At 33.5% G+C, this 26782-nt stretch overlaps 1 protein-coding gene and 1 pseudogene across 2 annotated transcripts; one reads left to right on the top strand and one right to left on the bottom strand.

Moving 5' to 3' along the window:
- The first annotated feature begins 9556 nt into the window (after nucleotides 1-9556).
- Nucleotides 9557-10952, top strand: LOC110023317 (annotated as a pseudogene).
- Nucleotides 10953-11045: 93 nt separating this feature from the next.
- LOC110023318 (constitutive photomorphogenesis protein 10) lies at nucleotides 11046-26579 on the bottom strand. Of its 2 annotated transcripts, XR_002293887.1 has the most exons (6): nucleotides 26286-26579; nucleotides 23055-23128; nucleotides 21280-21427; nucleotides 14508-14601; nucleotides 14240-14335; nucleotides 11046-11124 (listed from the first exon to the last, which is right to left on the bottom strand). XR_002293887.1 is itself a non-coding variant. In XM_020722654.1 (5 exons), the coding sequence occupies exons 1-5, from the start codon at nucleotides 26491-26493 to the stop codon at nucleotides 14332-14334; spliced, it is 528 nt and encodes a 175-aa protein (XP_020578313.1). In that variant the 5' UTR covers nucleotides 26494-26579; the 3' UTR covers nucleotides 14092-14331. The 2 variants fall into 2 exon arrangements, 1 of the variants encoding a protein (XP_020578313.1); XM_020722654.1 differs by lacking the exon at nucleotides 11046-11124 and having other exon boundaries at nucleotides 14092-14335.
- Between the last annotated feature and the right edge of the window lie 203 nt (nucleotides 26580-26782).

Raw genomic sequence — 26782 nt, forward strand, 5'->3', positions numbered from 1 at the left:
TAGGAATTAAAACTCATAAGTAAACATTTTTTATTTTTGGGCAATTAAAATTTGATAATTTAATTAATTAGTTATTTCTCTTGAAAATAATCATTAAAACACATGTATTGCATGTTTCCTAAATATTGAATTTTTTTATGACGTGGCTTCTCTTAATGTTTATGGGTTATGTTCAAATTCTACTTGCATTGAGTAGAAGAAGATAAATAAATAGAGAAAATTAGCATCTCATGGGAAAAAAGGGATTTGTTTTCATTTTCATTTCATTTCTTTTTTTATATTTTACTTGTATTTATAAGTCATTGGATGTTATTTTATCATGGTATAAAAAAATATATAATTATACGTTATATTAAATCTATCAATTATTTTTATCTCATGCTCTGTGAATTTATGTCGTGTTCAGCTGTTTTATGTCATGTCATTCGATTTTATATTATGTTGTACATTTTTCTATTATATTTTTTCATGGAATAGAACTCGTTTGCTCATCAACTCATTAGCTCGACAACATGATGGCTCGTACTCGTCAACTTGTCAGCACGACAACTTGTAGTTTGATAAATCGGTAAGTTTTTTAAGGTGTATTTATTGATTTCTTGTTTATCTTAACTCCTTAAGAGTCAAGTGCGGAAAAAATAAAAGAATGGAAAAAAAAGAATTTATACATTGTTTATTTTCATTTTTCTAAAAAATGAATTTGTTGATACGAATTAAAACTATTTTGATAAAAATGAGTGATGTATTCATATTTCTGAGAGTTCTTAACATTTATGCATGGAATCATCTTGAGGGCACCTTAGCTGTACTTATAGGATTTCGTCCTGATGGCATTATTGCTTGCTTTCAACTATATTATAGTTGACTTGATGATCTTATAGGGAGAGTTCCTCAAGTATTAACATTAAAAAAATAATCTTGTTATTATTTATGTTTAGTGCTTCATTATAATATAACTAAGTTATAAAGAAATAAAAGTGGTTTTGTTAAATTTGGATTTTCATTTTCTTGAGGGTTTGAAAGTTATGTTTATAAGAAGTAGTCGCTATAATTTTTAAACATTACATGGGGTGAGATCATCTACTATTCAATCATCAGGTTAACTAATTTAATAATTTATTCAATTGTCATATTTCAAAAAAAGTTCTTTGAATGTCATTCTAATTTTTAGCTATTGAGGTGAGAATGGGTCTAAAAATTTCAAAAATTTTTTATTTTTCTCTTAAAAAACTTGTTTTTGAGAGGCAAGTTCTTTGGTTTAAAAAATGAATGCACTAATTAAAATTTTAATGCAACAAATTATAAATAATAGAGTTTAAAAGATGTACAAATAGAATATTTAAAGATAAGATATCATGTCTCTTCTGATGAAGATATTTCTGTCATTACCATTGGTGTCCCTCTAGAGATGTTCATGCATAATTTCATATTTAAGCAAAATATTTATGTTAGCCACACCTTTCAAGATATTGAACTCTTTTGGGGCTTAGAGTCCCATAATATATGTGATTTATGCCCAAATCATGTCTGCATTGAGCAAAAGAGAGAGAAATAAAGAGAGGGAGAGTAACATTATGAGAAGAGAGCCAATTTTTTCTTTTTTTACATTTTACCCCTACTTGTAAGCCTTGATGCGTCGTTTTAACATGATATAAAATTTGTATAAATATATAATCTGAAGTCATATCCAATAAATTTATAAAATGTCATGCAGTTTTATGTCGCGTTCTTCAGCTTTATGTCATGTCATTTAGTATCAGGTCATTTCCTTTTATGTAATTTAGCTCGTCATCTCGGCAATTCGTCGGTTTGGTAGCTTGATAGCCTGACAACCCAATGACTCGGCTGCTCTACAAACCATAGTTATCAGTTTGGCAACGCGACAACTTGAGAGCTTGATGAGTCTTTTCATGTACATATAAAAAACATATTTATATTCATTGTTGTGCAACATTATATTTATCGTTAATCAAATTTATTTTGAGAAATTATGCTTAATATTCAACATTATCAACAACATCAGTTACATATTAATCATAGTTAATTTTGGATAAATTAATTTTTTCCAATATATTAAATTACTTTTTACCCACAATCCATCAAAATTGAGTACTTCTTTAAAAATGTAATCTTGATTAACTCATTTAAAAATCATATATTTGGCTTTTTATTCATATTTGGTTAGAGTAAAATGTCTTAATAAGTAAAATGCCAAAATAGTCCAAAACTATTTACATGGGTCATTTTAATATGAGAGTTTATAGAAGTGTTAAAAAAGTCATTGATTATTTTAAAATTGAGCTGCAATAGCTCTCTGTTGGGACTATTTCAGACCCAATTTAAACATTATGAGATTATTTGGACACTTTTATAAACATTAAAAGTAAAAATAGCCCCATGTAAAAGTTCAAGACTATATTGGCACTTTACTCGTGTCATAATAGTCGATTGACTATTTACATGACATTATTTTAGTTCCCAAGTCAATAAAAAATATCACATCAACCCGCTTAATTTTTAATTAAGTTAAAATAGCCCTTCGTCGAAATCATTTTTTACCATATTAAAAATCTTTGAACTAGATTGACACTTTTTATAAACTCTATGTGTACATTAGGAATGCATAAGCACAAATCCCAACGAGATCCCGTGACCCAGAAGAAAGGAAGTACAATGATGGAGGGCAAATAGACAAAAGACTAAAGAACCCACTTACTTGACCAAATGGACTGAGGCTAATCGAGTCGAGCAGAGGCCTTAGGCTGCCTATTATGATCCTTCTAAGATTTCTCGTCATGGACCAAGAATTGGTAATAACATGACCCACAAACATCTCAAATGACCTCCTCATCAAGAATGAGATATCTATCAGGTTGCGGTGATTCATCATCTACTAGATAACCTAGTCTCGTTCTGACGACAAAAGCATCTCATATAGGAATTAAGATTGATATTTAATCTAGCTCGGCCAATTGACAACATTTGCAAAACAAAGCAATCTTGCTGACCCAAAGTCAGATAAGATCAACTAACCGACTACGACATCTTAACATAATTGACTGAGGAAGGCTTACCAACCTCAGCTGATCAGACCAGAAGTTAGCCTAGCCATACGCTCACATACATAAAATGCTAAAAATACATTATGATGCCCCAATTAAAATAGTGGCAAATATGTAACTTTACATATTGTATCCCCTCCTATATAAATAAGGGGATCATTTTATGAGAAAAGCTAATCGAGAAGATTGATTAATGTTCATTATTGTGCACTTCTCTCTCTCTCTCTCTTTGTGTCCTCTCTCTTGTCTTGCACTATAACCCTTGAGGTGTATTCATTAACATATCAGGATTAAATATCCTAAAAGGATCGGTGAGTGTGAATCATTCAACTGATAAAAATAAGAGTAATGCAGAAAGAAGAAAATCACAATAGAGATATTGATAACATGATGTGTACTCGAGAATTAGTAAACCGACAGATACCCATCAAGAGGAAGGATCGGTGCTCAATGGTTGATGAGTGGCCTCAGTTATGGAAAAGGAATGTGATTTCAGTAGAGAGTAGTTCGAGCACACTGAGGCATCCCGTTAGTCGTAGAATGTGTTTTTTTTATAGATATCTAACACGGAGCCCTCATAGATGTTCAAAATCCCTACACTAGAATCTTAATCGATCCAATTGACCATGCCATCTTTTTCAAGTCAACCCGATGCACTAAATCATCATCTTTTATTCACCACCTGAGAAATATGTTACTCTCAGGAGGCTTCATCAGCCTCTTGTTTAGCTTCTTGCATATCCGACTATGCTCACAATACCTCTATCACATGACCGAACCTTTCCGACAAAAAAATACTCGATTAACAACTATAACCTCGATGTAATGGTGGGTTGAGAGCTAATTTCCTTCAATGTTTATTGCTTTGTCTCAGGTCCAAGTTCTTACAATCTACTTCTTCTTATACGCTCCTTTTGTTGGAATCGTCTGACTTCCCCAACTGTTATAAGAAGAGCTAAGAAAGAGGACAATTCCCAACATTTTATCTTATTTTCTAGGCCCAACAACTCGAATCGGGCGAACACCAAACTGTGCATAGCCCTTTAAGCCGACTCAAAAAGAGAACATGCAAGTAAAAAAAATTATCGGCCAAACCCCTACCCGACTGAAATAAATAACATAAGACATAATGACTGATATACCTTTCAACAAAATCTGAGTGGGGATGACTCAATAATGATTAAAGAATGTTCATAACTCATAGCAAAACAGTAGCCATAAACCACATCTGAAATGATTTTGGTAGAAACCAAAATCTTCCTCAAATAAGTTTGTCAGTAGATCATACCTTCCAATATCTCAGAGATGTAAGATGGAGCAAAATACATAATTAACTTGCATAAGGGCTACCTCCACAAGTATCATAATCGATTTCTCAGTCACGAACACTGACTCGAAGAGTTGAGGATAATGCTTTAGAGCCATTCAAACGAAGCATGAAATTCATATTAGCAAAAGTCTTGGGAAGTTCAGGAAAGTGAAAAGAGACAGTAAAAAATACAGTGTAAGAACCAATTTATAGCCCCAATATATTGGGTAACAAAAGAAGCAAAACCGTCACACAAAATATTACATTGATTTAGAGAATGCGCCATCACATCAATGCATAGTTCAAGAAAAGGAAAATAATTTATTTTAAAAAATTATAAATTATACTCTTAATTTATTCAGAGACAAGCCTTCGATAAAGTGGCTTCTTATACAAAACCTCTATAACGAGTTTAAACCTATCAACACAGTCCTCCTCGATTTGGATCCGAGTAAGCCTCCCAAAAGTTGGACAGCTTCAGGTCAAGAACCACAAACTCCTCACACATCTCTTTTATCTTCTCCTCTCACTACATCCCAACAGCCCGAGCGAAGGAGCCATCCATGTCATTTATGTGTCGAGTCAACCATATAGGCAACATCTTGTGTCCATCGATCACCTCACTATAGGTCAAGGGGACTGCTCTAGCAGTCAACCACATCTTCCTTGCTTCTAGCCTGCGCTTGTGCTGCTGGTATCGACACTGTAGTTGGATCCTGACCAGCATTTACAGGAGGCGAGTCATCAACCTGCATTGGCTCGACTTCACCAAAAGGCAATATAAGTAAGAGAATAGAAAATTGTAACCCAACTCGCACGTCAAATCTCCTAATATCAAAGAATCAATCAAGCTCAAAGCATGGAATCAACACACCACTCTGACTAGATAGTAACAGGACAATGAAAACTCATTGTATCTTGAGCAACCACAAAGCATCAACAGCCTCTTGTGTGATCTTTTCAACGAGCTAACCTCTAGCCAAAGCTGAAGGTTGAGTTGATCGACCAACAACATAACTGTCTGCTCTGCCTCCATCATCTGTCTTATCCTGCCTCGTCTGAGAACTGCAGAGCGAGTCAGACGACTCCACATGGTTTGCGTGCTTGTCTATTTTATTTTTCTTAACAACTAATATCTTGTTCCTCTCACCCTCCGACTCTTCGACTTCTCAAATTCCATAAGAAGCATCTCTCTGTCATGGAGCTCAATAGGAGTTTACGACTGCTTTTACATGATAGAGCATGAAAATCAATTGGCTTAGATAAAAGAGGCAGAGTAAACATGAAATATTAAAAGAGCCCCATCAATGCCATATTTATAGGAATCACAAACACATAAATATAAGAAATTTAATTATTAAAGCTCAGATTACATAATAAAAAATACATACTTTTGTATTTAATTCTCTTATTCTCATGGTAGCATCACTTTCAAGAAGAAAAGAAATCAATAAACTAAAATATGTACATCAAGAATGCTTCATCATGAATCCCAATGAGATCTAATGTCCTAGAAGAAAAGAAGTACAATAAAAGAGAGCTCACTGACAAAAGACTAAATGACCCCTTGGCCAGATGCAACCCCCTGAATTGGAGCTATAGGCAGATTTGGTGTAAACCACTCACACCAAGGACTAAGGACAATCAACTTGAGCAAAGACATCCATCGACCTATCGTCTCAATCTGATTCAGAGAAAGAATTCAGTATGACCAGTCTTCTCATGGAAGTTCATAAGATTCCTCATCAGGGGCCAAAAATCGACAATAACAAATCCACAAATATCTCGAAGGACCCGAACATCAAGAAATGAGCTATCTATGGTGTTATACTAACTCAGCCTTCTCATGGAAATAATTTGATGACCTAGTCTTGTTATACCGATATGAGCTCCTCATCCAAAGATAAATGTTTGATGGTTATACTAACTCAGCCGATCCTCAACATCCAGCTGACCAAAGCAGTTATGTCAACCCAAATCAGATAAGATCAACTGACAGCTACACCAACTTAGCATAATCGATTCAGTCATACCAAACTAAAGCCTACTAAGCTCAGCCGACCAAGCCATAAGGTAGCCGAGTGATAGTCTCACATGTGTAAAATACCTAAAATATATTGTAACACATACTAAAGCAGAGAAAAACATCTAAATATATTGTAACACCCCCATTAAAACAAAGACAAACATGTAACTTCACATATTATACCTCCATCATTATAAATTGAGGGATCATTTTATGAGAAAGAGCTAATTGAGAAGGCTGACTACTGTTTATTATGAGTCAAAACTATGTGTGATTCACAAATATATTATGTTTCAACGCGACAATTAAATGACACCCTATGAAGAAATAGTGGACCATTTTCACACTCTTTTCGAATTACTTATTATATTTAACTTTTTTGAATTTTTATTTGGATAATGACTGAGAAGAAGTTAGCATCACCAAGGTAGTGGTGGGGATGAACAAGGCATCTGTAGTTAGGTGGAAGGTTGGAGTTGTTCTCACGCCATTACTTTATGGCTAAATTCACTTTTCATGGGAAAATAATTAGCCTTCTTCTTTTTGTCTTTTGCCAAGGATTATTTGCTTTATTTTCAACCATAAAATAAGGATTTTACACATATAAGTGCGTGTTAGTGAACTTAGAAAAAAAACTAATAACTTTTAAATTTGATATATTATGTTTCTTCATATTGCAAACATGAAAGTATTTTTTTTTTAATTTTTGCGGCGTTCGTATACATATCACCTATTTTCTGTGTAATTTACACGTCTTGCACCCCGGGCTGTAAATGAATCAATGCACTCAATGAACAACTCGAACTCGAACTTGAACTCAAGTCGATTAAGACAATCATATTTGTCCAAATTAGTTAATAAACAAGCTTGAACAAAATTTTTAAAATTTTTATTTTGACTGAACATAACATGAACATAATCTAACTTATTCATTTGTATTTATGAACAAATTAGTTTGTTATTCAACAAACAACTTGTTAAATTCCCGTCGTGACGCTTGAATATAACTCTTATAGTATATGATTTATTATTTAAATTAAATTTAATTTGCTAGAATTTATTTAATTATATATTTCATAGTAATATATTATTATATCAATAACCTTTTTAGATTAATTCTTATTCATATATTTATTTTATTATTAATTTTTAACTATTTGAGAATTAACATCACTGTTGTTATTTCTTTTTTATTTCTTTTGATTTTTCTCAATTATTTCACCAATCGATTAATTATTACACATTTTGAGTTATTTTGTTATACTAGTACATTAAATTTTTTTTTTCCCTTGTTTTATTATTTTATTTTCTATATTAAAATTCATGCATGTGAGAATATATTTATTATAGACATTAGATGACAATATGCGAGTCAATTTATTTGCTTAAATCATATACACGTTATTTGATTTATTCAATTACTTATTTATTTAGTTTTGTAAAATTTATATTTTTAAATGAAAATCTAGATACTCGTTTGAATTTTTAGCTCATTTATTAGCTTGTTTAAAAACAAATCAAGTTCAAACATTGAAAATTTTAAACAACTCAAACTGGTCTGAACAATATATGTGAAAGCTCGACGCAAGTTCAAACCGAACATAAACAACTTATAACCGTATCAAGCCAAGTCCAAACTATGATATACTCAACCCGACTCAGATCTATTACAACACTACTCGCACCTAAACTTTATTTTTAATAGTTATACGCCCAAATATTTCACATCACATAAAAAACATACCATCATATTATCTTTCAAAAAAGTGAAATACACATTTTCATACATAGAAAAGGTGGCATACATATAAATACATAAAAATTATAGGGCATGCATGCAAATCCCTCCTTTATCTTTTATATATGTCTTCATATTCAAATATTTTGTTAATAAATACTAATCATTGTCCTAGATTTTGAACTGACAATTAAATAAATGAAATCTGACAGCGTTTTGAATCATATTTGCTGTTATATTCATAAGAACATCATCATAATACTTGAATTTGAAAATTATGGAAAATCACAGGAGCTGATTAGAAATTTTAAATTTGCAAGACAATGGGAGTTTTGACACACGAATTCAACATAAGAAGCATTCATTTATCTCAAATTTAATTATTATTATTTAAAAAAATGAGCAAAGTATAAAAAAAAATAGTCTGTTGATTATTTTCATAGGGCAATTTTAGACCCAAAATTTATAGAATTGCAAAAATATTTCTTAATTGTTTTAAAATTAAATTCTAATAGTTCTCCATAAGAACTACTCCGGCCTCAATATAAAGGGAAAATATTTGTGCACGTACTTCGGCCTCAATATACATTATACTCCATTGTAACCTCCCTGTAACTCACATGTACATATCGGAACTACAGAAGCGCGTAACTTATTTGTAGGTTGCAAGTAAGTTACATGTAGTTTACAGGAATGTTACATGAGGTATAACGCGGATATAACCCCCCTATACCCTTTGAATAACCCTCTGACGTACGCAGCGCTGTCTTACGTACGCAAATATTTTCCCAATATAAAAAGTCTAAAAATTATTTAGACACTTCTATAAATTTTGAGACTAAAAATATTCCATGTAAAGAGTCAGGGACCACTTTCACACTTTAATCACTATAATCTCCCTTTTAATTTTTAAATTTTTTAATGTAAAACATGACAAATATTTCACCTAAAATTGGGAATTTTGACCATCAGCCTTCCTATTTATTTTAATTCACATCAAACATGCAATCATATTAAGTGCAATATTTTTGGCATCCAGATTCAAAATTAATTTAATAATCACTTATAAAAAATGAATAAATACAACCTTAATCAATATGAGAATTATACACTTATTGTATGTGTTTGGAACTAGTCAAAAAATAAATTGAATAATAATGAATTCGTTTTTACCATATCCACATGTCAAATGAATAAATGATGTGAGTAATATTTTGCCTTTTAGGCCACAAGAAATATATATAAATAATGGAGAAATAAATTTAAAAATAGATTTTTCTTCTTATGTAAAGTTGAGAAAAAATAAATGAAAATGAGAATTTATAAAACTGACCACAAATGGTTAAAGGACTGTATGATAACTACTTTAAAAGCTTTCTAATTTTTTTTTTCTAAATGATGGGGTGTTTGGTTGCATACTATTTATCGAATTTAACCTAAATTTAACTTAAATCCCGTCAAACATAAAAAAAAAATTGAAATTCAATCCACCGCTTTGTTAAATCAATAAATTTCACGTTCCGTAATTTTCAAGTTCGGTGGACATTACCGTGTTCCGCCACGAGTATCATCATCCCTGCCAACGTCCATCTCTCTCATATGAGAAATCTTGCTAATTTTTTAATCCAATATAACCTCTCACGGTCTTCTCAAATCGACAGCAACTTCACTTACGTGGTGAGACTCCATTTCTGTGAAATTCAGCTTGCCAACATGAGAGAGGCTAGACCAAGAAACAGTAAACTTATATTTCAGGAGAGGACAAAAGATCAACTTGATCTCCCATATAAATCAAAATCTGAATTGGGGTGGGGTGGGGTAATTGCCTCCATAGTTCCTACATGGGTTCGGCCCTGGCCGGACTGAATCCAAAGCAGTCGGCGCTGCTCGAGAATGAGTTAGAAATAACTTCACCAAGATTTCAGCAAGATTATTCCAGTAAGAAATCCCATGTGATCGGTGGAAACACATTTGCAGTCGCTGCTGGTCTCATCTTTGCCCTCTTTTTCATAGTTTATCAATTGATGATGTATCTGATGTTAGCAGCTCATGTTGGCCACCATTGTCCGAGAATTCTCATACTACTGGAAGGAAATCCACCATCTTCTCGAAAAATTGCGCAAGCAGCCACCTTTCGAACATGGCAACAAGTGTATAAAGGAATAATTGGTGGAGGCGCAACCAAAGTTGCTATCAAAAGAGCAAATCTTGATTCAGAACAAGGCTTGCATGAATTCCAAACAGCAATCGAAATGCTTTACAAGCTTCGGCACAAGCACCTAGTCTCACTCATCGGATACTGTGAAGAAGACAATGAAATGTGTCTAATTTACGACTATATGGCTAATGGAACGCTAAGAGAACATTTTTATAAAATAGACAAGCCTGTTTTGTACTGGAAACAGAGGCTAGAGATCTGCATAGGAGCGGCGAGAGGGCTTTCATTACCTTCACACATAAGCTAAGCCCACAATCATTCATAAGGATGTAAAGCCTACAGATAAGTTCTGGTTGAGAATTTCATGGCCAAAGTTTCTGACTTTGGGCTGTCGAAGATAGCCCCATTGATTAACCAGTCTCATGTAAGCACTGTGGTGAAAGGTAGCTTTGGATATCTTGATTTTGAACACTTCAGGAGACGGCAACTAACTACTACTAAAAGGATTCAGGCATCGATTTAACTTAAATCCAGGCAAACGTAAAAAAATAAAATAAAAATAAATAAATAAATCAAACTTAAGTCCGAAGCTCGGTTAAATCTAATTTATTTGTGTTTCGCTGCTTTCTTCTATTCTTCCCATTATTTGTGTTTCGCTGCTTTCTTCTATTCTTCCCATGTTCAGTCGAATAGAGATGTAAATCCAGATTTAATAGATCTAAAATAGGAGTCGAATTTAAAAGATCTGTTTTGCGGTTGATGATCTTCATCTTCGTGAAAGCTCCGTGGAAGGATTTATCGGATTTGATAATTCTTATTTAACGCTAATCCCTGTTACAGGCAAACACCGGCCAAGTTAGGCTTGTGGATTGGGCAATTCATAATAAAAGAAAAGGTACAACTACAGAGATTCTAGATTCTTTCCTGAAAGGAAAGATTAAGTTAGAATGTTTAAATAAGTTTGTGGAGACGGCGGAAAAGTGTGTATCGGAGCAAGGAGTTGATAGGCCGGCCATGGGTGATGTGCTTTGGATCCTTAAGTTTGCTTTGCAGTTGCAAGAGAGTTATGAACATGAAGAAGTGAGCTCTCATGCGAGTGGGAACAGCAGTCATTTTCTTAATTTGTCAAATGGAGGTGATGTAAATGCTAATGAAATGAGAGAGGAATTGAATGATTTAAATGAATGTCAGTTTTTTTGCAATTTGTCAATCCAGAAGGAAGGTGAACATTGAAGGAAGATAATGTGGAGATTTTAGGATTTATTGATCAATTTGTCTTTTAGAGGAAAATGGTTTCCCTTGGTTTGAGTTTTTTTCACCGTTGATGTCTGTTTGTTAGCATATGTTTGTTTATAGAAAGATGAGATGGTGTGTTCTGCTTAAACAATGAAGGGTTATTTTAATTAAATTCAAAGTATTAATTAGTATTATTATTGTTATTATAGATATATATACATATAATTTATTAAACAGTTATAGTTATTGGCATTTGAAAGGAATTGGAAAATATTCATGTTTGTTGTTATTTAATATAACAAATCATGTTATGAGAGTGAGCATAAAATAATATGAGAGTGAGAATAAAATAATAACAATTTACAAGAAATCTCAAGTTTGATAATTTTCTTCAGGATCTTAGGGAAAATTTATCATAAGTTAACACACACCTAAGCATTCTCAAATTTTCAGTCGCATAACAATTTTAAATTCAGTGCTAATATAGTCAACTACATTAGTAGTTTTGGATATCCTAATCAAATTTTGGCACGTGAAGTATTAAAAGTTATTGAGATAAGTGCAAAATAAATTTGATAGATTTATTATATATTACACTTATGTCAAACTAAATATAACAGCGATTCTAACATACATACTAAATATATCCCGCAATTTTCTTTGACGGTCTCTATGGTCAACCAAAGCTCGTGAAGCAACCATCTTCGGCCCACAAGGCCAAATATAGCACGACTTTCACTACAATCTTAGTCTATAATCTTCATGGCAGACTACTGTCTTCATAATAATTGACTACTACCCTTGTAACCCGCCATCACTGAAAATTACATTCATTACATCCAGACTAGAATTATTATCGATGCTCTACTACAATAAATTCATAATGATCAACTTTGTTACTCTATCTTCCTTAATTTAAAGAAGATTGAACCTATGTACTCACCATCATAGTAGATTGTTTCAACTAGGTCAGACACCGTGATTTTTTTCCTTTTAAGTGTTTTTTACATAAAAAAATGAGATGTCTCATTCAATTTACTTCTTTTTAATTAATTGAGTGTGTTTTACATTCAATTCAACCATATTTGTTTTTGGTTTGATAAAAATCTCAGTATAATCTCTCTTTCTTCATTATTTATTGTAAAAATTAAAAATATTTCACCTAAAATTTGGAATTCTTACTATAAGTCTTACTATTTATTTTAATTCACAACAAACATGCACAAAGCATATTTTTGGCCTCAACATTCAAAATTAATTGAATTATCACTTATAAAAAATGATTAAAACAACTTAAATAATTATATACCTTATGTACGGCATTGGAACTAGTCAAAAGATAGATTGAATAATCATGAATATTATTTGCCCCGTCCACATGTCAAATAAATAAATGACATCATTTATACATTGCTCTTCTAAGTTTAAAATTATCTACTTTTGCTTTGATCAACTACTTATCACCAACCACTAACAATGATTAAAAAAGAACATTAACGGATCCTTGGAAACAACTTAAGGTGACAATCATAACATATCCTATTTACCAAGCGGCAGTTTGGTTGGCTGTAAAAAGAGTGTATTTTATAGTTTTTTGCAGAGATTTTGAAAATTCAAGCATTTGATCAGAAGAAATTTAAATGCAGCATAAAATATGAATGCATTTAGAATCTATCTTCTAGTTCTTTCTTGTGCATTCGTCTATGTAAAATGTTCCCCTATCGTCGTCTGCCACCGATTGCCACTAACCACATTGTCCCTCTCCAATGTCCACCATCACCTTTAGCCACCGATAATTTATTTAAGACTTCACATAATTTAAAATACATTATTTTCATTCAACTTCAAACCAAAAAAAAATTAAAATTATAAAACAATAATGAAATCGTACATTTATTTTAAAATAAACCAAACTTCAAAGTATTTCAAATACAATACATTAGTTCTCCATTACATTCTTTTTAGACTACATTACTTTTTCAATAAACAAAACATCCCATAGATCTTTTGAGATCATTTCCATTTTTAAGTTTGTTTAGTTTAATTTTATTTTATTTATACTTTGAATTAAAATAATATATATTTAATGATAGTAATTATTTAAAAAATACTCAAAATATTTAAAAATGGATTTAATTTTTTTTTAAAAAATAAATGAATAAAAAAGAAAAAATGTCACTTAAGCATGAAAACTTCTATTATATAGCAAAAGAAAATTGAATTAAGCCCTACAAGCAAAAACGTTAAACGATCTTGCATACATCTAAGCATTGGATGATAAAATAATTTTGTGCATAACAGAAGTGAAAATTTTAATAGAATATATATGACCGAAAATAAAAAGAAAAGGAAAATGAAAACTATTTATTATTATTTTTTATTTTTTAAAGAAAATGAGAAGTTATAAAACTGACCACAACTAGTTAAGGGTCTGTATGATAACTGCCTTAACAAGCTTTAATAAATCTTATAATTAGTGTCAACTGGTAAGTGTTATTTTAAAACTAAACAGCCATGAAAGAAGAAAAAAGTGCATTGATAGCAAGATATATGGCGTTGCTATTTTGATTTATGGGAGGGAGTAAACTGCAAATTAATTTAAAGCACAAGGGACAACTGCAAAACATCCACCATATACAGAAATAATACTATTATTGCAAAAGAAATTAAGCAAAATTTAACCACAAAAAAAAAATTTGCAAATCAATACCATTTGTGAGAAAAGAATTTTACTGAAGCCAAAGCACATTATTTAAAAGCCACTCAAGCCACAGTCCCACAGTAGACTTCATCAATGGAGAGTTATCTAAATGAAAATGGACAGCATATTAATAAAATATTATAACATAAAATATAACTTTAAAATACTAACAAAATATTCAGTATAGAAGCCAAATTTTCATTTACTCAATATTTCTCATCCAATTAACTCTCTCTGGTAAAAAATAAAAGTTGAAATACAAAGCATTCAATTTTACCGGGCAAAACGCATGGTAAACTCCGCAGCTATTTGATCATGTTTCGCTCTATCAGTTAAGTACAAGCGAGCAATGCTGGAAACCTGTGGGTTATCTACCAAAAAAAAGCAATCGTTATTATTATTGACAATATTTTCAAACATACTACTTAATTCCTCTGTATTAACATATCAATCACCTAAACTTCAATTTTTTAGATATATGCCATATTACCTATACATGAAAATGTGTATTCCAGTTTTTAAAAGTTAAAATAGTTATATTTTTGATGTGATCTGAAAGATATGGATGGTATAAAATGTAAAAAAATAACGTTTAGGTGTCAGATATGTAAATACAAAGGAATAGGGTGGTACGTATGTAAATGCCCTTTCTAATATTAAAAATTGAAAAAAAAATATCCAATGTTGAAAGGGTAAGCACTGAAAATTTTTTTCTTTTTTTTTTCTCCCACAATCACTCAAACTAATTTTCTTTCCTTCTGGTTTCACAACCTTCCCAAATCACGACCCTTTCCTTTTCTTTCTCCCGCTCACTCCTGCCATCTTCCAGATTTACTCACTTCTCTATAAGAGCCAAGTGTGGGCTAGGACACCGAACAAGCTCACCTCCCCCCTTATCTCCTCCCATGCCCACCGAAACCACCAATCTCCCTCCTCTTTTCTCTCTCGTTGTTCACCCAAAGCCATCAGCTAGGTAACCCAACGCTGGCGACACAGTAGTGATTAGAGCGAGTTGAGAAAACAACAAACGGATCGTGGCATGCAAAGACAATTGAAACCCACCTCCTCCTTCCCCAAGCTCCTACTTGAAACCACCGAGGAAAGTAACCCTCGTCTTTCTCCTACTTGATTCTAGCAGCCTCTGTGCTTCAGCTCCTCTAAATCCCTCTAATCCGCTTCCAAAGAGATTGACTAAACCCTGAATTTAAGGCAAAACATAGGAAAACGGGATCAACAACCCGGTACAATCAGAAATTATTTTATTTACGTTAGTTAGAGTTAAGTTTAATTAGATTCATAATTTTCTTCTTTTAAAATAATATAATAATGGCTTAATATAATGACAATGATGATAATAACAAATGTCGATTAGGTTTCACCTACATTAACGAACAAAATAAATTTAATTTTATAATTAATTATATTTTACTTTTTAATAGCATAGGATCGCGAGTCGAACTGTTAAATTTATAAGTATTGCAGTTGCCACATTGAGGTAAGTAACTGCTTTTTATTAGAGGATAAATGCATTCCTTCTAGTTAGGGGCGTTAATATTTATTATTTTTAGTGAATTCATAGCTATTTTATAGGATTGTTAAGTCATGCATTTGATACTTCAATTATGTTACGTACTTGTTGGAGGCTTTAATTATTGCTCATGATAAAATCATAGTCTTAATTTATTACTGTAAAATTTCCTATATAATTGAGTTAATCCTACAATTATGATACTTTCTTTTCTAGCACTTCGCTAATATGAATTTGCATTTGTCATATCACAAGCCTACATGAACTATCATGTTGCTTACATATTATACCTATGAAAAATTTGGTATGCTTGTGTAATGACATATAAGTCAATAGAACTTTTTTGAATTTTGGCTTACCGGGCCGATGAGCCCATAGAGTGACGATTCTACAATAAATTGTCGAGTTTACTTGGGGGATAGTATTGACATTTTTGGTTTCAAGGTGTGTGTTAAAACTGACTATATAAATAATAATAAAAAACTAAATAATAAGAAATCTGATCGAAAACAATTGCATATTTTATAGTTACAACTAAACATAATTGATATTTATCACTTTCATGTTGTTTTATGATGTTATACATGCACGTATTAATCATTTATATTAGTTATTCATATTGCAAGTTAAATTCTCTTTGTCATATATATTTTAATAAATAGTTGTTATTTACTGAGTTTGTTTGTTAAACTCACACATTGATATTTTGCATAACATTATCTATTCAACCACCGGTAGAACCGTCTCCACTAGAGCAGACTTTTAAATTTTAAATTTTTTTTGTCTTGGTGTATTTTTTTTCAATATTTATTTTAACTATTGTATTTTCTTTTTTTAGGTCTAGATAGTCGTTTATTTTTATCATTGCAATTTTGATTTAGACAATTTTTTGTTTTCCTATTAGTTATACAGGTGAATTATTAATTATGGAATAAATTATATTTTTGTTTTTATTCCTATTGTTATTTACATACACATTCCCTTGTAAAAATACAAAACAAGTTCAATTCATTTCATCATATCTTGCGTTACAGAATATACCACTTATCGGATTCGGGGTGCATCTTTGCTCATCTAACAACATATATTAAAAATTGATTTTTAATTAAAATAAAACTATTTATTTTAGATTTATGGTAAACCCATAAATTTAAATCAAATCAAACTACCAATCAACCAAAACAATAGTGTCCTTTCAATTTAAAAACAACCAAAAACCAAACATACACCATTAACATCAAATTAAACAATTTTGTTTAGTTTAGTGGTTGGTGAACCTGGTTTCATTTTTTACTTTCGATGGTCAAATATAGTTGGCTTGATCCCACAGCCATAGAGGTGTCGAACATTGACCTAATAACCCGATCCAATCGCAACTTGGAAAAACTTAGAAAATCTAGATTTGGGTTAACCAAGTAGCTCTCGGGTTGACCTACCAATCTAAACTTAACTCAAAAAGTCATAAAGACTTATGTTAAATAGGTTCTGCAGGTTAGACTCAGATCAATCAAGTTGAACGCGAGTAGGGTTTAGATCATGCAATTTTAAGTTATGTCAAATTTGAATCGAAGTAGAATTGACCCTATAACCCGAATTGACACCTCTATAAAACATGATAGTTTGGAACAACACAGAATTACACAACCTAGAAACATTAGAGCAAGGAATATAAGAAAACATATAAAAAAGGGTCATTTACACAATACTTAGTTTTTACATATCTAACACGTAAACATTCATATTTACATGCATAACTCTCAAATTATTGCATCATGTAAACAATACGGCCATCGCTAACGCGGGGATTTGGAGAGGAACCGGCTGGTCCTCAAAAGGGGGAGAGTTGCCACCCCCCCTTTCCCCCCCTTTCCCCCCCTTTCCTACTTTCATTTTCTTCTATTCCCTCTTTCATATTTCCCATCTTTCCTTCCTAGCACTTTGCCAATTCTGAATTTCTCATTTTTATTAGTCATTGCCTATTATGAATTTTTCCTATTTTAAACATTGACTAAATTATGAATTCTAATTATTTTTATTCTCTTCCTTGTTTTAAACACTGCCTATTATAAATCCTTATTTATTATATTCTATTTCTTAATTAAAAACATTATCAAATATAATTCCTAATCTCTCTTATATATATGAGCTATTTTGCTTAGGGAATGAGGTCTTTTGTTGCTTAAGAATTCAACGTTCTGTTTGGGCAGCCACCGGCGTCCTGTTTTACCCTTTGAGGGTTGTATCCTAAGGCGATGAAGTGCGTCGGGTATCCTCGTGTTAGGTGGTGAACGTCTCCAAGGGTCTAAGTGGTGCTCCAGCGATAGCTCGACCTCGAGGAAGCATTTATCTTATCGTACACACGTTTTCCTGCTATCATTCCATCATTCCAGCCATCCCTACTCTTTCCTTCCCGCTGACAATCACCAATCTACCCTCATCCAGCCATCGCAGCCCCTCCCGCTCTTCAAGCTGTCCAACACTACTCCAACCACCGCAGCTCGCCTACTCTTCCCCCACAGCTGTCCAACACTCCTGCCACCCATCACAACCCTCCTGTTCTTCCCCACAGTTTTCCGACACTCCCCCAACCATCGCAACCCTCTCATGCTGTTGTTGCCACCACAACCCTCTCATACCACCGCCTCGCAACCTCCGTCCTCGTTGTCTCTCACGGATATCTTTTATTGTCAATGTTATTTGTGTTTGTTTGTCAGTATTTTCTGCTTTCAAAGTGTCGTGTTTGTAAGCTCTTTCAGTTTAGCAATAATATTGTATTTCTTCTGTAGTTTGGGTTTCCTCCTCAGATGTCATTTGGTATCAGAGCTAGCCCAATCATAGTTCCTAGCGTCCGCTATGACCCACAAAACTTCCTTCCTACCACCCAATACACATTCCACTGCCACACGTTCCTAAGCCTAATCCCCCCGTTGATTTTTAAAATCAGCAATCTTGACCCAATTATTTTTCACCTTCTTTCACCTCCACTAAAATTTTTTTCCTTTATGATTCTAAATCATAACCATGCCACTAATGAGATACATGCCTGAGCCTTTCCGAGAAGAGATAAGATGAGATACCCGCCGCATTCAACGATGGATTACAGACATAGAAGATGAAATCCAATAGAAGACTACCCTCGACTGTGATCTGAAAGGTCAAAGAGGGGAATGCGAAGATATAAAGATGAAGCGGGAAACACAACGCCAGTTCCTCCCAACTTACTACTGCCAAAAAGTCGCAGACTCAAGGTTCCGAAGTGGAGAGACTGCATCACCAAGCGACCCCCCTTGCTACTATCCAATGAAATCAATCCACAAAACTGTCATAACCAGAAAATGTTGCAAGTGTCACGCCTTTGGACAAGTTGAAGGAGAATTCATAACCAAGAGAGTGATCTACTTCACCAAGCAAAGTGTCATAAAAAAGTTTGGTAACGACACAACAGACACTGAAGTCAGTGAGGACATAAACGAGGAGAACCAACTTCTAGGTGAGATAAACGACGATCTGGAAAGAGATACAGAATTCAAAGAGAATCTACCATCGTTAGCCAACAAGAGATACCGCCAATTCAAGTTGAACACAAGATAGAGATTCCACCTGAGGTAACAGTAGCCGTTCGGAAAGATAGTGACCTTGATGTAATAAGCATTCATGCAAAGGATGAAGTGATGGTACCTCAAGCTACTGTTTCACAAACATTGAGAGGAACATCAACAAAAATAACTTAGGATATCAAAAAAGGGCATGAGTTTGAGGAGTCGACCACCGATACAGGACTACCACAGATATGAGCATTGCAGATTTTTTACATGTGTAGAACCCTTCCTGAGTTACCCTTACGGAAAGAGGTCCAAAATGCCAGAAGTCATAAATATTACGGGGATTATTCAAACGTTATTTTCAGTCCAATATGGTGCCCATCACCAGATGTCCTGACAAATGAAGTGAATCCCAACATCGTAATGGGCCCTAAGAGCTTCATGGGGATGAAAAATCTTCAATAGGATCCAGGTCCCGTTGGTAAAGAGGTCCCTCCTAAGGAAGTGTTAATGAGTGGGGTGCAACTTGCCGCAAATTTCACCCCAGCATTGATCTCTCCTCCCATACCAGTTCCTCATCTGCACTTAGCCAATTGCGAGGAATGGAAGCAGCAGGTTATCCCTGGAATGGCTCGATACCTGAGTGATGAGAATACCCGTCTACATACAGTTCCAGCTTAAGGCGTGCCAAAGGTGGAGGGATAACTATTCTACCAAAATGTGTTTTGAAATGACAATGCCAACAAGATTGACCTACCAGGGGGCTATAACATTTCAACCAAGTTTAGTGTCGCAGATCTGACACCGTACTTGAGGATTCAGAAATTGCGAAAAATGAGGTCAAAGCTCCACTACTAACGCGGGGCTTTGGAGAAAAACCAATCTGTTCTCAAGGGCGACCCCCCCCCCCCCCTCCCTTCCCTCTTTTCCGTTCCTCCTATTCCCTATTTCCTTTTTCCCATCTTTTCTTCCTAACACTAGCCAATTATGAATTTCTATTATTTTTATTAGTTTTTACCTATTCTAAATTCTTCTTATTATAAATATTATCTAAATTATGAATCCTTATTATTTTTATTCTCTTCCTTAATTTAAAATATTGCCTATTATGATCCCTATTATATTCCATTTCTTAATTAGAAGCTTTGTCGAATAGAAGTCCCAGTCTCTCTTATATATAGGGGTTGTTTTGCTAAGGGGAGGAGGTCTTTTGTTGCTTAAGAATTTAACATTCTGTTTGGATAGCCACGAACATCCTATTTTTGCCTTCGAAGACTGTATCCAAAGGCGAGGAAGTGCTCTGATTGTCCCTCATCCTAGGTGGTGACCGTCTCCAAAGGTCCGAGTGGAGCTCCGACTGTAGCTCGACCCCGAGGAGGTATTTATCTTACCGTACGTCCGTTTTCCTGCTGCCGTTCCATCATTCCAGCCGCCACCGCTCCTTCCTTCCCGCTGCCAATCACCGACCTGCCCTCATCCAGCCTTCACAGCCCCTCCAGCTCTTCCCTTGCAGCTGTCCAGCACTCCTCCCACCCATCGCAGCCCTCCTGCTCTTCCCCACAGCTGTCCAACACTCCCCCAATCATCGCAGCCCTCTTCTGTTGTTGCCGCCGCCGCAGCCCTCTCATGCCACTGCCTCACAGTCTCCGCCCTTGTCGTTTCCCACGGATATCTTTTATAGTTTATGTTGTTTATGTTTGTTGATCGGTACTTCTTGCTTTCCAAGCATCGTGTTTGTAAGCTCTTTCAGTTCAACAATGATATTGTATTTCTTCTATGGTTTGGACTTCCTCCTCCAGTATCTTTTCAAAAGTGAAAAAACACATTTTCATGCATAGGTTTATGACGCCAAAGTGTTATAAGTGTAGATATCAATCTTTGGGGGTTAGATATGTAAGTACATAAAAATTGTGTGGCATGTTTGAAAATATCCCTGAAAGAAAACACAAGAATGAGATTAACAGGTATACAGGACATACAAGGATCAGGGTTGGTGAAAATTGATTTGATGGCCAGCAGCACCTTCGAAATTGTCAGAGCAGGGCTCCAACTATCCTTCAGTATATCCAAACTCACGTTGCCACCTGAATCAACGTTACAGTGATATATTCGCGTTTTAAACATCACCTGAAATACATAAAGAATAGAATTGATAAAAAAAAGATTCTAGATCTTCATACAATATTAAAATAAAAAAAAGGACATTTATATACATACCACTCAATTCTTATGAATTTACACATCTAACATCTAAATTTTAATTTTTTTACAATTATAGCACCCAAATATTTCACAACACACCTAAAATACCACCATTTTAACTTTTAAAAAGTGAAATGCACCTTTTCATGCATAGTTAAGGTCGTACGTGTGTAAAAAAAGAAGTGTGGGTGCTAGATATGTAAATACATAGGAATTGAGTTGTCATGTATGCAAATCTTCCAATAATAAAAAAAAAGAGATTAAAGAATGTGACTCAATCCTCTTTTGAACTAGTTAGTGCATCAATTCAAGAATATTCAAAATTGTCAATTAATTCGGTGGAATATTAGCAGTTTACGTATAACATTGTTTCAGCATTCCACTGTAGAGCTATGAATGACAGTGACTGTCGCATTGGTATTATGTCAATATCAACATTTATTCAATACAAACACTCACATTCTTTAGATTATAAACAGGGAAAGCTTAGCCACTGTTTTGTTCGACGAAATTGAGATAGATGAGTTTAAAATGAAATAAAATTGGAACTGATAAAAGTAAGGGTGATTTACATAAATATCAATTAATTCTTATGTATTTACATATCTAAATCTAACACCTAAACTTCAATTTTTACCCATTTGCCACCTTTCCTATGCAAGCAAAGGTGTAGTTTACTTTTTAAAAGGTAAAATAGTGGCATTTTTAATGTGATATGAAAGATTTGGGTGTTATAAACGTAAAAAAATATAATTTACGTGTTAGATATGTACATACATCGGTGAATTGGGTGGAGTGTATGTAAATGCCCCTAAAAGAAAATGAACTAATATTAAACTTCACCCATATGTTTGATGTATTTATTTGATTTAGGAGAAGTTTATTTCCTTTGAGAAGGTAGCATGTAAGTGACAATGAAAAAAAATGTTTTTTTTCACATTTTAAAGATAAGGGGGGTGACAGTAGCTATGAGTCCTACAACTTTCAACAAACTTAACAGAGAAGGCATAATGCCGCAGAGGCTAAGGCCATGGAGGAGATTATGGAGGAAATTAAGTAAAAAAATTTTGGTGCAGTGTTTAATGTATACTGAACAGTAGAAGATGAATAGAAGTAGCATTTGTAGAAATTCATATATTGAAAAATACACTTACATGATTTGAACATGTATAAAGAACAGTAGAAGATGAATCCAGATGAAAAAACGCCACACCACAAATAATACAAATAGAAGTAGCACAAAAAATATCAAACAAAATAAACTTAAAATGTCGTTCAATAATGAGCAGAGAAAAATATACTTAAAGGATATTAAGTGACAATTCTGTAGGGGGACGAATGTGTGGAGAAAGGCGCAATTTTTAAGATGCACAGGCCAGCCAACATTCAATAGGTGCAGTCAGGCGTGAGAAAGGTGCAATTTTCAAAATACAACCAATGTAGAAAATAAATAACAATTATGACAAACCAAATCTAATAATAAAAGTAAATGGCTGTCCAACCCAAAGTGTATAATATCTAAAGTGCGGTTCATAAATAACAATTGCTGTACCTTGGGAGGTTTGAATGGATAATCATACGGAAAAGTAATGTCAAGAAAAAATATTCCACCTTCATATGGTGATCCTATAAATGGACAAAAATATAATAAAAAAAATCAGAGTAAAATAAATCTAAAAATAAAAAAAAAGAAAATTAGGAAATAACATAGAATTATCAGGAATAGTAAACAATGTGCAAGAATGGCATTCTCAACAGTTAATTCTTACGTATAGGGTTAATCACAGATTCACAACAGATTAGCAAAACATTTAAAAAAGAAATAAAATAAGGAAAGGTATGGTGCGTCCGCGTTGTTTTACCAACAGAAAATAATTAGGCAGACTACCAGAAATCAAGTGAGATTAAGGGAGTATTTGACCGCACCGAGGATTCAAGTTAAATAGATTTTAGTAAACCATGTAAAGCTTGATTTATTAAATCCAGATGTGTTAAATCCAGAAAAATGTTTGGCATGATTAAAGTTAAATCCAGTTAAAACCGTTTGCAATGTTTGACGAACGCGTCTCTTCCTCCTGTGCAACGAGAAACGACAAAACCTTCCTCAAATCCATTAAATCCATCTATCGATCAGATTTATAAAATCTGGGGTTTTCGTTACCGCAAAGAAGAAAATGGATTTAGGTAAGTGTCTTATTAAACTCCCCTATTTTTCGCAATTGGCTGAATTTACGATAAATCCAATGCAAATCCATTCATGCTTGCTACGGCATTTTATTACTTGGCTGACAAAAGAGAATACACGATAACATAGACAAAAAGAATTTAGCAGTCATATAGTTGCATTTTAAAAATTAAAGGATTCATATAAAATTATAGTTGCAAATTTCATACACTATCAAAATCACTCACCATAAATTAAAAAGCAACTCATCTCACAGTAGAGCCCTAAAAGACTCATCATAAGAATTAAAATGGGCTTACTCAATGCATGGAGCTCACTCCATAGGTGAAATTGAGACAAATTTGAACGAACCGACATAAAATCAAAATGAAGGATTTCAGTTTCAATTCGATTCAAGCGAAAAGTTCTAGATTTTGAATCAAGTTTTAACTTGATGCAAGACAAACTACAAAATTTATAAATATTTTTAATCGCAAATCAAGATTATTATTTATATAAAAAAATTCAAAATTTATTTATGAAGTCATAATAACAGATATATTATATATAAATGCAAATATGTGTGTGTTGGAACCAATGTATAATGCTATGTAATTGTGAATGCACATATCTATGTATATACACATGTGGCTATATATATAAATATGTGCATATATCGTATATCGAGTTGATTTCAAGTTGAATTGAATTTAGTTCAAGGGAGCCATCTTCAATTAAAGGCATGTTAATTTTAGTTTGAATCAAATAATATCAAAGTGAATATCAAAGAAGTTTAAAGTTTCAGACAAGATTACCAAACCTACTTGTGCCTATGCAGGCTCAGGGAGAGATTATGATGTGAACCCAAGTGTAATTAATATAGCAATTAAATGTGATTAATTAATATATTACTTAACTTAAGATGAGCAATGTACTTTATGAATACCCATTGATTGAAGCAATGAGGATATGATTTATACTGAGTATGTTTACTCTTTTATCTTTTACTCTTCTTTTAGGAGCTTTGGTAAGCTTGCATAGCTCGATTAGGATCAAGGATCACATCAATGGTGCTTTCGTTGTTAATTCCACCTCCATTCTCAAACAATAACAAATCTAGTTTTTATCGTGTCTCTCATCTATCTCCGCTTTGAAACTAAGTTCTGCCTCCACTAAGAAACAAGGTTCATCTCTTGCATCAACCGACTAAACCTCTCACAACCAAAAACTTCCACATCGACTTCCAAATTTGTCATCCATCCCATGCCATCTCATCAAGATCCATCATGAAATTGTATCTTGCCAATCCGCTTGTTAAAAATCATGCAAGTGAAAAGGACCTGCATCAACTCCACCCCGTACAATGCCACTATAGTTTAAATATGCCTTGGCTATCTAACACAGCCAAAACTAAAACCAAGTTCACTGTGCCAAGCCAAAACTAGAGTCTTGCAATCATAGCCAGCCAGATTCCACACACATTCCGCCAATAGTTCTATGAAAAAAATTTTCCCCTAGAGACAATAAAATTCCTTTTGAATTTAGCTACAACACCACCAAATCCTTCACTTTTATTCACTTTCCCAATAAACGTCTTAAGAACATCCCTTTCCAAAATTTCTATCACGATTCCGCCTCGTTTGAGCTTAGGAAACATGCATCCTTCACTCCCAATCACTCAACCTCTCCATTTTCACAATCCATCATTACAGCTAAGTCGTCGCTGCTCCAGTGACAATTGTTCCCAAATTACAAGTCACGTTTTGGCCACAACATTCCACTATGCAAATAAAAAAGAGTCAACATATAGTTTGAAATTCACACATCCGTCAATGATCATAGATTTCCATCACGTTAACAATGCATTAACTCATTTGCATTCTCATTCAAATTCTATCTTATTTATGACAACAATGTTATGCACACTATACGATAATTTTTCCTGCCATTTCTTTCTTGCAGCAATATCATTTGTTCCATTTTCATTAATTTTCTTGCAGAAGTAACTTTCCCTTGTTTTAATGGAGGATGACAATTATTTTCTTTAGTATTTTCATGGAAGACTCAACACTTTGAATGAGGAGGTGGTATCTACCATTGTTTTCTTACAAAAAATTAGTATGATATGAAACCTTACATTAGAAATAGCTAATCACCACTTATTGAAACCTTACATTAGACTTGATATATCATAATATATTTCATTGTTTTCATGTTAAATAACTCTTCTTCATCTAATGCATTTCATTTTACCTTTTTGGTTGACTGTAAATCATTGCTCCCAGCAAAATTAATAAACTCTCTATCTAAAACAACATAGCCTCTGGCACGCAACGCACACAAGCATATTTATCAAGTTAGTCACGATTTAAACAAATTATTTTCGAGCAATTCATCCCTCGCTCCAAGCAAATTAATCTCAACTTCAGGCCAACTAAAATCAGACCTATTTTCAAATAATTTCAATTCCCAGAAAAAATTTAGCAACCCTTATCAATATTTGTTGTTCGCAAACAATAAAATATGGTCTCAAACCGAGTAAAGAAGACAAGGAGTGTCATCAACTTAAAAAAAAGGACTAAAAATATAGAATCAAGTCTGTTAAGATTTTAAATTTACCAGTAGGGCCAATGATTGTGGAGATCCAGTGGTACAGATTGTCGCCTTTAGGGCCAGCGGAGCAATCCGACGGTGGATCGGCGTTCAGCTCCATCATTTCTTTCTGAATCCTCTTCCCTGAAGATGACACGGATGTGGCCGACGGCCATGGCCGGACCCCGCTCCCACCTCCTCCACCGCCTGAATATGGTAGATTCGTGGAGGACATTGGCTAAACCCTAGGCCAGTTGCTCTGCGCCAGTGGAGTCCATTTGCGTGGGTAAGAGCTCCGCGTCAGTTGAGGCTTTTGTTATTTAACAGTATGAAGAGTACTCTATATCTGAAATAGAGTGCCACATTTATAAATATGAATGTTTTTGAATGCTATACATTATATTTTTTATTATTTATTAAAAAAAATTAGAAAGTCAAATTTTGCGTTTATTTGATAGTAGATGTATCTATAATTCTTAAAAGGGAAATTTACATACATACATATATATATATATATATATATA

This window comes from Phalaenopsis equestris, unplaced genomic scaffold (assembly GCF_001263595.1).
Source record: "Phalaenopsis equestris unplaced genomic scaffold, ASM126359v1 Scaffold000224, whole genome shotgun sequence".
NCBI classification, from domain to species: domain Eukaryota; kingdom Viridiplantae; phylum Streptophyta; class Magnoliopsida; order Asparagales; family Orchidaceae; genus Phalaenopsis; species Phalaenopsis equestris.